The 17,500-nt window shown below is 41.8% G+C and overlaps 2 protein-coding genes across 4 annotated transcripts in view; both read right to left on the minus strand.

The window, feature by feature from the left end:
* Positions 1-4,367, minus strand: part of prdm15 (PR domain containing 15) — a 15,919-nt gene extending 11,552 nt beyond the window's left edge. The window contains exons 1-2 of one of the 2 annotated variants that reach the window (XM_060909506.1): positions 4,302-4,367; positions 759-791 (exon numbers count right to left, since the gene is read on the minus strand). In XM_060909506.1, the coding sequence (XP_060765489.1) occupies positions 759-789 (31 nt within the window). In that variant the 5' untranslated portion in view covers positions 790-791; positions 4,302-4,367. Of the gene's footprint in view, positions 1-758; positions 795-4,301 lie in introns of both variants that reach the window. The other variant, XM_060909507.1, reaches the window with a different exon arrangement.
* Positions 4,368-10,265: 5,898 nt separating this feature from the next.
* The window catches only part of LOC132873009 (C2 domain-containing protein 2), a 16,265-nt gene continuing 9,030 nt past the window's right edge, over positions 10,266-17,500 (minus strand). For both annotated transcript variants that reach the window (XM_060908185.1, XM_060908184.1), the window contains 5 exons: positions 16,352-16,508; positions 15,991-16,098; positions 14,680-14,807; positions 12,916-13,165; positions 10,266-11,491 (listed from right to left, as the gene is read on the minus strand). In XM_060908185.1, the coding sequence (XP_060764168.1) occupies positions 11,271-11,491; positions 12,916-13,165; positions 14,680-14,807; positions 15,991-16,098; positions 16,352-16,508 (864 nt within the window). In that variant the 3' untranslated portion in view covers positions 10,266-11,270. The remainder of the gene's footprint in view (positions 11,492-12,915; positions 13,166-14,679; positions 14,808-15,990; positions 16,099-16,351; positions 16,509-17,500) is intronic.

Consider the following 17,500-nt stretch of genomic DNA (forward strand, 5'->3'; position numbering starts at 1 on the left):
TTGAGAAAATTTTGAAAGAGAAAGATGTGTTGAACACCTGAAAGGAATGTGTCTGTATAATAATAATAATAATAATAATAATAATGGCTAGATTTTTTTTCGTGGTATATCAGATATATTCCATTCAGCTAGCATGATACTGAATGAGTCAAAGACAAGTGAATGAAATATATCTGATATACCACTCAACACCAGCAAACATATAAATATACAGAAGTGAATACGTGAAGAATTGGCATATACATTTCTTACGAAAATAATTAACGCTCCTAAAAACACCTGCTTTAGGTCTCACGTAAAATAATTTTACATTAATTACAGGATTTTATCTGTAAAATGTAATGTCTCCCAAATTCCAGATTAAGAACATGCAGGAAAGTGCACACTGACGTTCTGTACATCAAACTCACTCATTATCAGTACGTCAACGCAATATAAAGACACGTGGTGAGGTCACATGATCGAGTCGAACTATAAATTCAAGCACACACCTTACAAACATTTCATGATCAAAAGTACTTTAATGATTCTGCACTTAAAAAGGGTGAAAAAACACACACACACACCAATAACTTCCTTCTTCCTGTTCTACAATGTCCATGTATAGACTCAAAAATATGCCCACATTCCCATATATGGAAACATCCCATAAACCGAACCGCAACTTGACCAACAGAGAAAAGCTGAAAACGACAGAATTTTTTTCACTAATAATAATAATAAAGTAGTAATGTATTAGTCTATATGTTTATACTCACAGATGTAGTCCTCTGGTGTCTGCTCGGCCATTTCTGCTGCGCCGAGGTTCACAAACACAAAGAGGAAAACGCAATTAGGAAAATAAATAAGTGTGTATTATCACTGACTGATGTAGAAATTCTATTTTATAGGCATGTTGTGTGTGTAATAATTATGTAATTATGGGCCATCGTTTGCCCTCATCAGGACGGCGGGTGTAATAACACATCCTTCATGGGTACAGTGTGAGCTAGGCATGTAATGATATATCATGCAATGATAAATCATGATACAAAGTTATGACGATTCAAATTGATTAAATAAAAAATGAATCATGATTATTACCAGGCTGCATAATGTTAGTTTTTCCAAACTGTAATTTCACTGTTTAGACAGCAGAGGGTGCAATAATATACAATAGTAGGAATGCATGTGACTTCACAGTGGGTGGAAGTAACACAGCTCTAATGCTGCTCTTTTTTTCTTCATTTCATATTTCTCTGTATCTTAATATGTTTTTTTTTTTTGTATTTTTGTATAAGCTACTTGACACTTTAATTTCCCTCTAGGGATCAATAAAGTTACTCTACTCTACTCTACAAAACAAACACACAAACAAAAAGATCTAAAATGGGAAAGAGCTGTCATGTTATTGACTGTACAAATAGATTTAACAAGAAATCTGAGCTCTCTTTTTACAGGATGCTGAAAACTAAAGAAAAGAGAAGCAAATGGAGGCAGTACAAACATTCATCAATGGTATTAATAAGAAAAGGCCTATTTGTCATTCATTTTTTATTTTTAATAAAAGGAATGCTTTGGTCAAGAGGCTATTATACAGGGTTAGTCAAAATTATGTTAACACTTAAATGGTAAAAAAACATTTATTCACAAAACCTATATCATATGTGCAAGATGATTTACAGGACGGTCTCAACCTGTTCGCCATCATGGTCAACACACTAAAACCAGCTAGCAACAGTACCATTTAAAGAATAATAAAAATAAAAATAAGAATAATACAAATAATCCATTAGTGTTAATATTGACTAGCCCTGTATTTTACGCCAACATTTACAAATGTGCTTAAATAATTATCTCATCTCATCTCATTATCTCTAGCCGCTTTATCCTGTCCTACAGGGTCGCAGGCAAGCTGGAGCCTATCCCAGCTGACTACAGGCGAAAGGCGGGGTACACCCTGGACAAGTCGCCAGGTCATCACAGGGCTGACACATAGACACAGACAACCATTCACACTCACATTCACACCTACGGTCAATTTAGAGTCACCAGTTAACCTAACCTGCATGTCTTTGGACTGTGGGGGAAACCGGAGCACCCGGAGGAAACCCACGCGGACACGGGGAGAACATGCAAACTCCGCACAGAAAGGCCCTCGCCGGCCACGGGGCTCGAACCCGGACCTTCTTGCAGTGAGGCGACAATGCTAACCACTACACCACCGTGCCGCCCTTAAATAATTATAATAAAATAATTATTATAATTATTGTTGATTATGAAGAAAAAAGTAAAATGTAAGTTGAAAAAGAATAGGAAAGTAAACGTTGCATCTTTTGGGAATAAAATTTTCTTCATTTCATTTTGTCCCCCCTGATTTCATGAAGAAAACTGAATCCTGAACCCAGTGGATTGAATTGAATGGTGAACTGGATGAATAGTTACATGCTGAGTGTACGTGCATTGAACTGTGTCTCAAATGAAATATTATAAACACTTAAAAATGTTCACTGTGTAGCAACCTAGATTGCACTTAAATGATCCATACATTACATACAAAGAGATTTGTGAGTGAAGTGGAGAATGTGTGTGATGTAAACACTAGCGCTCGCTGTGGTGAGGTTTGTGTACAATACAAGTGCTCCAACCCTGCAGGTAGTGCTGGTACAAATTCATAAAAATGTAAACAAATACAGGAAAAGGAAAAAAAAAATCTCCTAGAGCACCTCGGCAAGACTGTGTGACGTCATGAAAACCTGGAGGTGCATTCAGGGCACTTTTGATCCCCGAGTCTGAATCTGAACCTGAGTGAAATGGATACTTTTGGTTTGGTCAACAATCTTTTCCCAAGTGCACGCAGAAATCGTAAAAATCCCCATACTCGGTGTATTATTAGATCTCATCTCATTATCTGTAGCTGCTTTATCCTGTTCTACAGGGTCGCAGGCAAGCTGGAGCCTATCCCAGCTGACTACGGGCGAAAGGCGGGGTACACCCTGGACAAGTCGCCAGGTCATCACAGGGCTGACACATAGACACAGACAACCATTCACACCTACGGTCAACTTAGAGTCACCAGTTAACCTAACCTGCATGTCTTTGGACTGTGGGGGAAACCGGAGCACCCGGAGGAAACCCACGCGGACACGGGGAGAACATGCAAACTCCGCGCAGAAAGGCCCTCGCCGGCCACGGGGCTTGAACCCAGGACCTTCTTGCTGTGAGGCGACAGCGCTAACCACTACACCACCGTGCCGCCGGTATTATTAGATAATTACAGAAATTTCTAGTTTGTAATATTTTGTGCATAGCATCCAGTGTTTTTTTTTTTTTTCCTTTTCGTCATTCACATCACATGTCCAAAGCACTACATCTCTCTCCTTTGGCTCAGTTTATCAGTTCGCACCTACAGAAAAACCTCCAGTGCAACCCAAAACACACCGGGTCACTTCGTGCATTTAGGTCAATTCAGGATCCTCTCTCTCTCAGTGCAATCGAACCGATCTAGAGTTCTTTTGAGAAGTGTACGGAGAGATCACCTCGCTGAGACATTCTTGGGTTCGGTCGCTTTGTTCTGACCAAACCACACAGAAGAAGAGAACACACATCACACCAGGGTTCAGTTCACACAGAGTAAATACACACACTGTGTGCATGTGTGTGTGTGAACGCAGCCTGAGATCCAGAGATCTACGCTGAAGGTTTTGCTGACGTAGACTTGGATTGTGTTCACTCCAGTGTCGACAAAAAAAGAAAAAAAAAGAAATATTAAAAATTAAATTAACAAAATATCACACACTGAACACATCTCTAGCTTTTAACTGAATCACCCCTTTCACACTGTGAACAGGAACACAACATATGATCCAGTCCTGCACTTCAGAACGTTACAGTGTGTGTGTGTGTGTGTGTGTGTGTGAAAATGAGTTTTGAGTTCTTCCAGCATGAACCCACTCGACACTCCACTGATCATTAACACCCCTGACCTGAACAAAGAGAGAGAGAGAGAGAGAGAGAGAGTAAACACTGCGCAGACTCCAGGCTCTGGTGTGTGTGGTGTGTGTGTGTGTGTGAACGTAGCCGGGTTTTAACTCTGATCTATTCGCCAAACGTCAAAAAAAAGCGAAAACTGTAACCGAGAACAATCGGCGCGGCGGCTGGACCGGAGAGCGCGGAGCACGAGCACCAGAAAGAGCGCAAAACATGGCGCAAAGCGCGCGCACGGCCCGGTTCCATCCCCCGGTGTGCCCGCCCGGAACCACCGGGAAGCGCCGAACTACAGCTCTGATCGGTTCTGACTTTATAAAGCGCAATGATTTTACCTGTTTTTTCAGTTGTCTGCACGTTAACACTGAAATCCTGACTCCGGGTTTCCAATCCGCTCCAGAAACCGCGCAGGACCGGAAGTAAAGCCGCGCACGGGGCATTCTGGGTAATGGAGTTCGTATGTACAAGCGTGTCCTTTTTTGTTTTGTTTTTTAACGTCCTAAAATTCACTCTTACCGTCTTACCCACACTGACACATTTTAAAACACGTGATTCAAACTTACACACACAGGTCACACATGAAATTGACCTCTGTATGTTTTAGACACTTTACATTTCACACATTTGTTCTTCACGTCGTGCATGTGTATTTCCATCCATCCATTATCCGTAACCGCTTTATCCTGTTCTACAGGGTCGCAGGCGAGCTGGAGCCTATCCCAGCTGACTACGGGCGAAAGGCGGGGTACACCCTGGACAAGTCGCCAGGTCATCACAGGGCTGACACATAGACACAGACAACCATTCACACTCACATTCACACCTATGCTCAATTTAGAGTCACCAGTTAACCTAACCTGCATGTCTTTGGACTGTGGGGGAAACCGGAGCACCCGGAGGAAACCCACGCAACAAACAACCATTCACACACCTTCACATTCACACCTACAGTCAATTTAGAGCTGCCAATTAGCCTAATTTGGACTGTCGGGGAAACCGGAGCACCCAGGAGGAAACCCACGCAGACACGGGGAGATCCACACAGAAATTTAAGGCCCTCGCCAGCCGCTGGGCTCGAACCCAGGACCTTCTTGCTGTGAGGCGACAGTGCTAATCACTACACCACCGTGCCGCCCTGCATGTGTATTTATGTTTTATATTTCATTTCGTAATTTTTTTCCACACAAAGAAAATTCATTAATCCTTTAACAAACTTATTTGTAATTGTTTAAAAATTTCTGATGGATTTCAGAATCTTTTCTTTTCTTCGTACTCACGTGCGCATGTTGATCATCAGTAAAGTGAAAATAAAGCACGTTCCTGACACAGCTCATTTGCATTTAGTGACGCCCACAGAACTCCATAAAAGGTAAAGTGAACAGACAGCTGGGAGCAGAAATGAGCGATCAGGGTAAATACTGGAAAAACAGAAGCGAAAGTTATTTTGATTCACTTCTCTGACAATATAATGTTTATTATTATTATTAGTTAAAGTCCTGCCCGCACCATTCATGGCGCGTTTGGCGGTGCCAATCTCCGTTTTGTAGCCCTCAGCTTCTCACCTATATTACATAGTTAGGGTTACAGTGGGGGGCTAGTCCTCTGGTAACCGCAAGAGTTTGACTCCCCACTCGCATCTGTATTGCAGCGTGCCTTGCCAGATGGCAGTAGGCACCATTTTTATGATGGTCTTTGGTATGGCCTGACTGTGAGTAGAACTCACGGTCTCCTGATCAAGAGGCGGACACACTAATCATGACGCCACTCACCAGTATAAAAAGAAGGAGAAGAAGAGAGCATTGAATCCCCCATCAGCTGAGGTGTTTGTTTACAGCTTGCAGCTCTGCACAGAAAGATGGAATCGTCCTCCATTTCATTTACACACCACCATTTCTTTTTTGTCATAACTTAATGATTAGTTTTGTTTGTCTTAATTTATGGATTTGTGTTGGCTTACTTTCTGTAATTTTTAAATATTCTTTAATCAGAATGTTTTGGGGGAAGTCATGGCCTAATGGAAGCAGTGCTGGAACCAAAAAGTCTCTGGTTCGATTTCCTGGACCAGCAGGAATGGCTGAAGTGCCTTTGAGCAAGGCACTGAACCCCTACCTGCTCCCCAGGCTGCTCTGGGTATGTTATACATTGCTCTGGGTAAGAGTGTCTGCTCAATGTCTGTAATGTAATAAATGCCAAAAAAAAAAAAAAATCAGCTGGTTTTCATTCATGTTCTAGAAGGTGGTCTGAACGAGCATGGATGTTTTTGATAGAGACTCTAAAGCTCTTCAATATGTTGCTCTGGATAAGGGCATCTGCTAAACACTGTAAATGTAATATGTAATAAAAAATAATGTAAATAAATTAATAATAAAATACATTAAAACATGTGCACCAATTTTTTTTTAATTAAAGATGCATGCTGTACAATCATTCCAGCCCAGAATATGATTTTCATGAAAACCAAATGTCTTGTGTAAACACTCGTACAAATGATTTATGGATAAATGTGTTTGTTAAATGAAGCATGCTGTTCAGATGTAGTGTGATTATTTTCACGTGATCACATACGGTTCTCCAGGTGTACGTGAGTTCACATGTGCAGTGCTAGAGGCCAAATTCAACAGGTTGAAATAAAAATAAAAAGCGAGAAAAAAAATCTTCCAACAAAACCAGAAAAACACCACAAAAAACTTTGTTGTTAATCAGTCAGCATTTATTGCTTGAAATGATAAACCTGATATGTTAATCATATATGATCTCTGCATAGCATACACACACACACACGTGCACACACAGAATCCAGTGCAAACAAGTGTGAAACAAACAGTAGTCTCTTCGGCACACACACACGCGATACTTCTACAGTAAATCCATGAAGCTCATTAATTTCACGGCTATGCTTAGCTCCATTACATCACTTCCTGTTTCACTTGTAAATTTTGGATACAGCCCTGTCCATCAGCATCACACCAAAGTGTGATGAGACTCAAGAGGGTCTACTCTCAGCCTTGACTCCCTGATCCATATAGAAATTGGACATTATAGGATACAAAGATGATAAACTGACCGGCCGATCATATGACCTTCTTGTTCCAAATAAATTTGGGGATTAGTAATAATCCCTGCGCCCTCAACCCTAATCCCCTGAAAAGTGCGTTGTAGACATTAAGTAGTGGCAGTGCATTTCATAAGTGCAGGAGATTTTATCCAGACATTAAATGACAACAGCGCACTACATAGTGAACATGGTGCAGTTTACAGATGTCCAAGATTTTGGAAATTATTGACACTTTCCCAAATCATTCACATACACCCAGACGCAGCTTGTGAACTGGCAAGGCAGGCAACTGCTTGGGGCCCCCTGGCCCAGGGCCCCCCCGAGAGTCGGGGCCCGAGGGCTTATTTATTTTGTTTTTTATTGTTCTTTACCATTGTATTTTCACATTTGGAATTTAAAAAACTTTGGTTTCATACATTTTTCGTTGGTGTCAGATTATTTATAACATATTGGTGATGAACACTGGTCAGAAGGGCCCCCTGGAAATTTTTGCTTGGGGCCACAACAGACTCTAAAATCGCGTCTGCATACACCTGGGGACGTGTCCTGTGTGTGTGTGAAGCTCTAACACACATTTATTCGGTCTGATATTTTATCAAAGTGTTTATGCATAAATAGTGTTACTGATTTAGGTGCACCATGATAAACTGCAGACTACATTATCATCATCATCATCATCTCTCTCTCTCTCTCACACACACACACACACCCGAACATGTTGACTGATACAGTTTGGGTGAAAGTGAGATCTTGGACGTTTTATTTTTGGCATGAGATAAACAGGACGCATCACTGTGAAGCTCTGTCTGTACAGGATATTAACCACAGGACTGCAGGTCATGTGACTAAACTAAAAACAAATCACATTCACTCATGCACGGTTCAAACCGCAGCCTGACATCACACACTTGTGTTAAAGCTCTCCGTCGAAACAACAACAACAACAACAACAACAACCATCAAATAAAATGATTAAGATCAAAAAGGAAACGTGGAACAGGACTCTGATTATCGAAACCTCTCACACACAATCAGCTGGTCATGTGACTACAAACATACAAATACAAACAGTGCGGAACATCACACACTCTCAGAATAAAGGAATGTGGGATAATTATCAGCGGGAAGTGGATCTTTAGATCCCTCAGAGACAAACACAAATGTAGCACAGGTCATGTGATATAAAAACAAACAAACAAACAAACAAACAAACAAACAAACACAAACAAATAAATGAAATGACATTGTGACATGAATGAGTGTGATTAAAGCTCTCGTTAATGCCCTCCTGTAGTGTTTGAACACTTTGATTAAAACTCACACAAAGTGCACCGTGTGTGCGTGTTTTTACTGAAACAACCCAAAACTTTTAACTAAACATCTCCCTCTCTCTCTCTCTCTCAAATACACTTCTGTCCTATATTCATGAAACAATATTCAAACAGGGCGGCACGGTGGTGTAGTGGTTAGCGCTGTCGCCTCACAGCAAGAAGGTCCTGGGTTCGAGCCCCGGGGCCGGCGAGGGCCTTTCTGTGTGGAGTTTGCATGTTCTCCCCGTGTCCGCGTGGGTTTCCTCCGGGTGCTCCGGTTTCCCCCACAGTCCAAAGACATGCAGATTAGGTTAACTGGTGACTCTAAATTGACCGTAGGTGTGAATGTGAGTGTGAATGGTTGCCTGTGTCTATGTGTCAGCCCTGTGATGACCTGGCGACTTGTCCAGGGTGTACCCCGCCTTTCGCCCGTAGTCAGCTGGGATAGGCTCCAGCTTGCCTGCGACCCTGTAGAAGGATAAAGCGGCTAGAGATAATGAGATGAGATGAGATGAGATATTCAAACAGATTGACTCTTACTCACACATATACAATAAAAATAAAAAAATAAAAAAGGTAAAATAAGTAAAACTAAGTTCATATAAGAACTCATCAAATTCCCATGTGGCACATCTCAACTGTTTTACACAACACACCATCTGTCTTCCTTCCTGCTGTACACTCTCTCTCTCTCTTTTCAGTGGCATGTATTTGGCCTCGAATTATGATGCTTCTTCAGAAACAGGAAATTTCTCTCTCACACGTGCGCGCATTGCCATCCACCCCTTGACACCATTATTATTATTAACATTTAAAACATGACTGATAAAGAATCTTCAGGTATTTATTATTAATATATGCAGAGTTACCTCAGACTGTCTCAATTTCTATTATTATATTTCCAATGTATCATTAATTTTAATCTGAATATATGTATTCAAACATTAAAAAAAATAAAAAACAGTTAAAACTCTTCAGCTCCAAAACACCAAGTGTGACTCGAATAAACGAAGTCACTGAGTTCACACAAGCTTGTCATTCATTTGATGTAAAGAAGTTCTGACACAGTAAAGTTAATAATCCACCTGAACGGCTGCAGTGAACTCCAATCGTACGACTGATCATATAGCGAGGGTGGGACGATCAATAATACACTCTTTATGACAATGTAATATTAAACCACACTTTAAAGCTTGGTAATATGATAACGATGATGTGATACCAATATTGTGATATTTTACCATCACGATACACGCTTGTGTAGATGTCGTTGGGTTTTGGAGCGTTTTAGAACAAGACTGTGTGAATGCTCCCTTATTTATCACATTAACTTTAGCAATGTCTGTATTTAACATTTTGTAAATCTTGTCCATAATATGGCTATAAAAATGGATGGAAAATGAATCCTCCAGAATTAAGGGTGCCCTTGATTAAAATAAGGGGGGATATATATAAATAAACACACAGACGTGTGTGTCCAATCAGGAATATTTTGAGTTTAAAAATTATTGTAATGACACTATTTGTTTTTAATTATTGACAGAATTCTAAATAATATTTCACAAAACCTCCCATGGACGGAATAACATCACTGAACCTGATCCTGAACTACTGAATATAATATTTATTTTGGATCATGATGATGATGGGGCGGCACGGTGGTGTAGTGGTTAGCGCTGTCGCCTCACAGCAAGAAGGTCCGGGTTCGAGCCCCGTGGCCGGCGAGGGCCTTTCTGTGCGGAGTTTGCATGTTCTCCCCGTGTCCGCATGGGTTTCCTCCGGGTGCTCCGGTTTGCCCCACAGTCCAAAGACATGCAGGTTAGGTTAACTGGTGACTCTAAATTGACCGTAGGTGTGAATGTGAGTGTGAATGGTTGTCTGTGTCTATGTGTCAGCCCTGTGATGACCTGGCGACTTGTCCAGGGTGTACCCCGCCTTTCGCCCGTAGTCAGCTGGGATAGGCTCCAGCTTGCCTGCGACCCTGTAGAAGGATAAAGCGGCTAGAGATAATGAGATGAGATGATGATGATGAAGGGTGCCATTAATTCTGGAGACATTGTTGCTATATAGCCCAAGACCATTTTTGAACACCAGTAACGCTAAGATGTGTATAAAGCGTACAGTAGATGGTGTATATGTTGGCTTCTATTATTTATAATCTTGTTCTAACAGACTGGACAGGCCCCGCCCACAGGAGATGACCCGGAAGTGACAACACGAAATTGCTCGTGTGAACGCAGAGCGAGACGAGGTGCCGTTTTGATCATTAAAATTAATTAAATGCGACCAGGGTAGTATGTGCGTCAGATTTTTCATTTTATATGACAGATTTTTCCCCCATTATTTTCGTTTAAAAAAAAAAAAAAAAAGATTACAAAGCTGCACAACTCATCCTCATCTTCAGTTTTGCTATTTTCCCAAACAGTCTGAATATAAACAAATGTGCAAACCAATATATATATTTACATGTCTAACATTCAGACCTCTTATTTACGTTTCGAGGCAGCCATCTTTAACAGAAAGGCCATGATCAGATTATGATGCACTTTAGCACACAGGATTAGTATTTGGATTATCATCATTTTATCCAGAGATCACCCAGAAACCTGTTAGCATGAATATCCGCTGAGGATGGATATGAAGACGGAGAGTAACGATATAACAGCTTCAGATCTCAGGACATCGTCATCCCAATATATCGTCCCACCTGTAGCGCGTGACTTTGTTACGTATCGTGGACGCCCTTCTGATACGCAGTTTTGAGGATTAGCGCAAGGATTAGCATGTGGATCAGCGTGTCTATCCGGATTAGTACTAGAATAACGCTGTTGGCGTCCTTAGAATTCAAGTGTCATTTTAGGGGACAGAGAGAGTGTGAGGGTGTATGTGTTGGGGTGTTAGTGAAGGCGTGTGTGTGTGTGTTGTGTTGTGTGTAGGTGTTAGTGAGGGTGATGGAGGTCTGGCGTCTGGACGCCGTTGGCTTTGCTCTTGTTTTTGTGCAGCAGTTTGCGGTTGATGATGTGCTTGAAGCTGGCTGTACGTCGTCTCTCCTCGGCCTGCTCCAGGTACTGCAGGTCGTTATGGGACTGACTCATCCCCGGCTCCTTCCTCTGCTGTCGGCGCCTGAAAAATAGCCGGGCGCCTTTATGGAGGAAGCTGCCTGCACAGGGAAACAGACAAAGAAACATATTTAGCTTACAACATTTAACACTTGTTAGTGGCCAGAATTAAAGAAGAATCCTCGCATGTTGCATTAAACAGCTTGCAAACTTTTGCTTAAGGCAAATTTATGCTTCACAGGAACTGAACGGGATTTATCACACAACGGGACAAGAATCTAAAGTCAAGATTAAACTGAGTGGAAAGTTAAGCATTATATTCATGAAAATAAATCTGTACAGAGGAGATGTGTGGAATACTTACTTTATCGTGAAAGGAATCACCAGCTGAAAAAAAAAAATTATACACCCCAAGCCTACTCTGAGTTTTGATTTCTGTTGATAAATGGATTGAACCAGGGTCTATATTTTGGATCGCCACTGAATAAGTTTTTTTCCTCTGTGATCTCCCAGGAGGCGGAGTTTGCAAGTATGATTCCTGATGCTAGGAGTCTAGGAACTAAAACTGGCAAGGGCATGCACTTTATCTCCAGTCAATCACAGTGACACTAACCAATCATGGGCATCTGTGAGTTCCTGTGTGAGGAAGAGGGCAGATAGGAGGGTGCTTTCCTCAGTGTCCTACACACCATGAGCAGCATTTAGCGGCTTCACGTGTCTACGGCGATGTGTGTTAATCTTTACTCCTCGCGCTCACAATTAAAAGTAGTGACACCCCTCATGTTTGGGTCACATCTTAGTATGAAATCAGATACCTGGTTTTGTTTCAAAATCGTTTTCATTCATTTTGAGTGGTCTTACTGATCGTTCCAATCAACACTGACCTGAGAATCTCCTCCTACTTTCACAGAGTGATGTGATGTGATGGGAAACACACATTCACACACACTCATCTAAGAATTATAAGTGGGGATCGTGAATATGTGATTTACATGATCTGAGAGATGGAGCGTAAACAAAACACGGGAAATTACTCTACATAGAATCTTTTACTACAAGATGTTTCAAATAAAAGTGTGGTAAAATGGAGGGATGAAGGGAGAGATATGAGGGATAAAAGCAATCAAGACCAGTCCACACCTCAGCTTTACAGCAGAATGGATTTCATTCAGGTTATGGCGACATAATAAATTAAAGAAGGCTGTGGACTGGGTTTGCTTTGAACTCCACTACAAATGACACTACTTTTTTAGGGGAAGTCTACATGACGACGTCGCTATAGACTCCTTGAGAGAGTGCACTTACTCGGGCAGCATTAAAGTCTGCTTGCCACTGCTCTCCTCTTAAAGATGGCAGAGAGATGACAGGAAGAGGAAAAAGAAAGGAGGGCGTGGTCAAAGAATGAGAAAGAGAGAAAGAGTTTTTACCATCACATTTACACATGACAAGAAAAAAAACATAACAATGAGAAGCATTATTGCTAAAATATTGAGGAAAAAAAAAAAAAAAGCACACGATGTCGCACCTTTCCCCTTTTTGGATCCGGTCTCAGAGACACAGAGTGAAAGCGAGGCTTTGTCCAATTTCTCTCCAGTCTGACTCTCCCAATCTGTTCCGCTTGGACCCTCCAACGGATCAGTCTCGTACGAGACGCAGTGCTCAGAGAGAGTCTCCGTTTCCTGGCTTGTGCACTCAGGCGATTCAGCCATGGAGGCGTCCATCGCAGCAGCGTAGCCGGCCATCAGAGTCATCTCCTCGTCCTGAGATAGAGGCGCCTGAGCGGGGAAATGAGACTGCATGAGGCCCTGACTATAAGACTTTCATGGGGCTTACAAAGGATAAAAATAAAATTGAATTTTTAAAATGTTTGCGGACTTTTCTGCCTGCAGTTCATTTCTATTCAATAATGCATTACGTGATGACATCACTCCCTGCACAGGACTGCTGTGCAGTCATTAAAAAAAAAAAAGGTTATGTTCAGAACTTATCCATCAACAGTTTTATGAATATATATTTTTTATATCCAGGGGAGGGGAAGAAAAATTACCCCCAGACATTTAATCCCGTCCAACTAGGGCTCAATCCAATTAAAAAAAAAAAAAATCTCTCTTTTTCAGTCTAACTGTATAGTTCTGTGAATAATGTGTCTTATTGGTGCTTATATCTTTTTATGATACGAGTCCCGTGTATTTTACTCTCATCATGCTTAAAAGCAGAATGTACAGAGCTGCCAACATTAATAAGAAATTTCTAGAAGGCAGAAAGATAAAACTGAATTTTCCCCCAATATTTTATGAATATATTTTTTGGGTTTGTTGGATTTATCTGACCAGGAGTCTTCAGGCTTGTCCACAAAGAGCCGTCATGGCTGCAGGTTTTCATTTCAGCCAAACAGGAGGCACTGGATAGATGACTGGAGATGAAGATGATGTGATTATATGATTGGAATCAGGTGTTGGTTGGAGTGAAAGCCTGCGGCTACACCAGCCCTTTGCAGACAAGATCCACAGATAACTCCCCTGTTTTACACAAGAAGAAGAATAAGACAACAACCAGGCAAAGTCCAGTGTGTCTCTATATAATCTCATCTCATCTCATTATCTCTAGCCGCTTTATCCTTCTACAGGGTCGCAGGCAAGCTGGAGCCTATCCCAGCTGACTACGGGCGAAAGGCAGGGTACACCCTGGACAAGTCGCCAGGTCATCACAGGGCTGACACATAGACACAGACAACCATTCACACTCACACCTATGGTCAATTTAGAGTCACCAGTTAACCTAACCTGCATGTCTTTGGACTGTGGGGGAAACCGGAGCACCCAGAGGAAACCCACGCGGACACGGGGAGAACATGCAAACTCCGCACAGAAAGGCCCTCGCCGGCCACGGGGCTCGAACCCGGACCTTCTTGCTGTGAGGCGATAGCGCTAACCACTACACCACCATGCCGCCCTCTCTATATAATATAATAATTAATATAATCACTGTCCATTTTTACCCCAAATGAGCCCATAGTCCTGCCCTATTGTTTTCTACTTGCTCACAAGTTCGAGGATCATAATACCAGAAGCACATGAATCTTATCCCTTAGTGAGCTGGCTTTTCTCAGGGTGAAGTTTATTTCATTTCAGTTGCTTTCATGTGCTGTTGTAAAGCTCTGATGTAGCAAGAGTTTAAAAATCTACAACTAAACTGTAAAGATTTAGCTTGTGTGCAATGCAACGTCTCCCTCTGTCAGGTAACGATTATTAATGAGAACAGTGTGTGTGTGAGAGAGTGAGAAAGAGACCTTTGCCACCCCAGAGATGATGATGGTGCTCTTTTTGACAGGAGATTTGAGTTTCTGCTTCGCCGACTCGTACAGCTGTCTGATCGCAGCCTCAGCCACCGGGTCAGTCCCGTTCAGCATCAGCAGCTCTGAACAGGAGAAACACACAGGAACACAGCTGTCATGTGCTCTTTTCATATATTCTGATTGGTTACAGGGACATTAAAGCCCGATTTATGCTTTGGCATAGTCTACTCTTGTTTGCACAGCGTGAAGTATTTATATTTGTGCGTACGGTGCATGTGTCCTCTAGGAGGTGCGATTGCATGAAAACGCTTCGATTTACTGATTTTACACGTAAAAGAGTTCTGTGTTTCACTGAAGGAAAATTAACAGAAAATAACATGGAAAAAACATTGTTTTCAAACAAATTTACTGGGACCCTCACATGATTTATAATTGATTAGGTAAATTCTCACTGAAAGCATTTCTGAACTGATTTAACTCCTCTGTATTCAGTCGTATGAGCGGCTCGGGGTGAAAGTCCCACTGCGCGCTCGGGAATGAGGCTCCAGAATAACGCTATAGTGTTTAAATCCATAGGATTAGATGCAGGATTAAACTGGTTGTTATAATGATCTAAAGTCACTACAGAGCCTCACACCTTGTATTTATTTATCTTTACATAATATCACGATAGAAGATTTCTGATCTTCCCAGAGAAGAAAGAACAGCCGGAAACGCACAGGAGGAAATGTGATGTGACCAAGCGGACCAGCCAATCATCGTTGTCGTGGTCTGTGTCACCACAATGTGTAGTTACATTTCTGAAGAGGTGCATGTCAGGCTACAGTGTTGGGTATGCGGGTACGCAGCTACGCCATACCCTACAGTGTAGATTCGGCACAGAAATATAAATCGGCCTGAAGGGGACGGGGACTCATTTAGACAGACGCACAGATAAGCGACGACGTCAGAGATGAATCAGCGTAAAGATATTTCACAAAGGCTGCGTTACACACGGAGGGAATATGACAAATATTGAGTACAAAAAATAAAATAAATTCTACAGAACCAGACTCCATATTTCAACTGCATTTTCCTCAGTGGAAGTGTTTAACACACACCCACACTACAGAGCACTGTGTCTAATTCTCACAGGCAGCTTATATCGTAAAAACCGAATCACTTTAAGTGCACTAATATTTAAAACTGATGTACATGTGGTCAAATTTAAGCGCTTTCTTGAGTCAACTGTTTTGTTTTTCTTTACCATCAAAGGTTTTTATTTCTGGTGTTTATGTTAGTACAGTGAGTACTCTGTGTGTGTACCTGTATCTGATGAAGATAAGGCTTTGCTGACTTTAGTTCCCAGCACTGAGGACTGTTCAGACACCCGCCTCTCCGTCAGCTTAGCTTTGGCTGGAGGTTTAATCGATTCTGAAAATAAGAGGTACGATATAACACGTGTTATGATATAAATCACCACATCCTGCTGAGTATGAACCACTCTGGCTCTGTTTCAATCCCGTTTCCAACACACACGTGCACAAACTGAATCAGGTTGTAGCAATGCCTTCTGGGCAAAGTTTTGTTCCATCAAAGGTCTTTGACCTTAAACTGGCAAAGTGGAAGTGTTTAAAACAGGCGTTATCCAAGTTTCATGTGTTTAAAGTGTGATTTGAGATGGTACCTGTCAGAAGTGGACGTCCCGGTCTGCTCCTCACCGCAGTGACGGTGGTGACGACGGTACCGCATGGCATCACGGTTCTGTCCATCTCCACTCGTTTGGTAGGCGCCGGAGTAGGAGGCTGCCAAGTGCGCACTTCACTTGGCTCCAGATAGGACAACTAGACAAAAAGACACACAACATGGATGACTGACAAATAACACAACAAACCTAACTGTGATGAAACATTCCAGCCATAAACTCACAATAAGAACATTTTTAAAAATTAAGATGAAGAAAACATCAAGACCTCGACATTAAACAAAAATGTGCTATAAACTTGTAAATGTCAGAAGTTTTCCACAAAAACTTTGTTCATACTGTATGTGTAAAATATACAAATTACACTCCCTGGCCACTTTATTAGGTACACCCATCTACCTGCTGTTTTATGCAGTTCTTTAAATCAGCCGATCCCTTGACAGCAGCACAATGCATCAAATCATGCAAATACAAATCAAGAGCTTCAGTTAATGTTCATAATGTTCAAACTTCAGAATAGGAAAAATTGTGATCTCAAAGTGTGACTTTCTTTCACGGTGGCATCGGTGTTGGTTTGAGCCAGATGGACTGGTTTAAGTATTTCAGAAACTGCTGCTCTCCTGGGGTTTTCACACACAAACAGTCTCTTGAGTTTACAAAGAGTGGTGTGAAAACCAAACCAAAAAAAAACATTGAATGAGTGACAGTTCTGTGGGTGGATACAAACGCCTTTTTGATAAGAGAGGTCAGAGGAAAATGGCCAGTGGTGGGTTTCTCAAAAGCCTCTTAATGCTAAGAGCATCTTAACTAGGAGAGTGAGTGTTCATTGTGCTGCTCGCTCTATCATTTAACAATGATCTTTGTGCTGCGATACTTTTGGGAAACTCAGGACAGATTGGTTTGAGCCGCCAGGAAGGACACAGCAACTCATATAAATCACTCTTTATAACCATGGTGCCTGTGATGACCTGGCAACTTGTCCAGGGTGTACCCCGCCTTTCGCCCGTAGTCAGCTGGGATAGGCTCCAGCTTGCCTGCGACCCTGTAGAACAGGATAAAGCGGCTAGAGATAATGAGATGAGATAACCGTGGTGAGCAGAAAAGCATCTCAGCATGCAACTGCAGAAGACC

The sequence above is a fragment of the Neoarius graeffei genome, chromosome 25 (genome assembly GCF_027579695.1).
Source record: "Neoarius graeffei isolate fNeoGra1 chromosome 25, fNeoGra1.pri, whole genome shotgun sequence".
Taxonomy (NCBI): domain Eukaryota; kingdom Metazoa; phylum Chordata; class Actinopteri; order Siluriformes; family Ariidae; genus Neoarius; species Neoarius graeffei.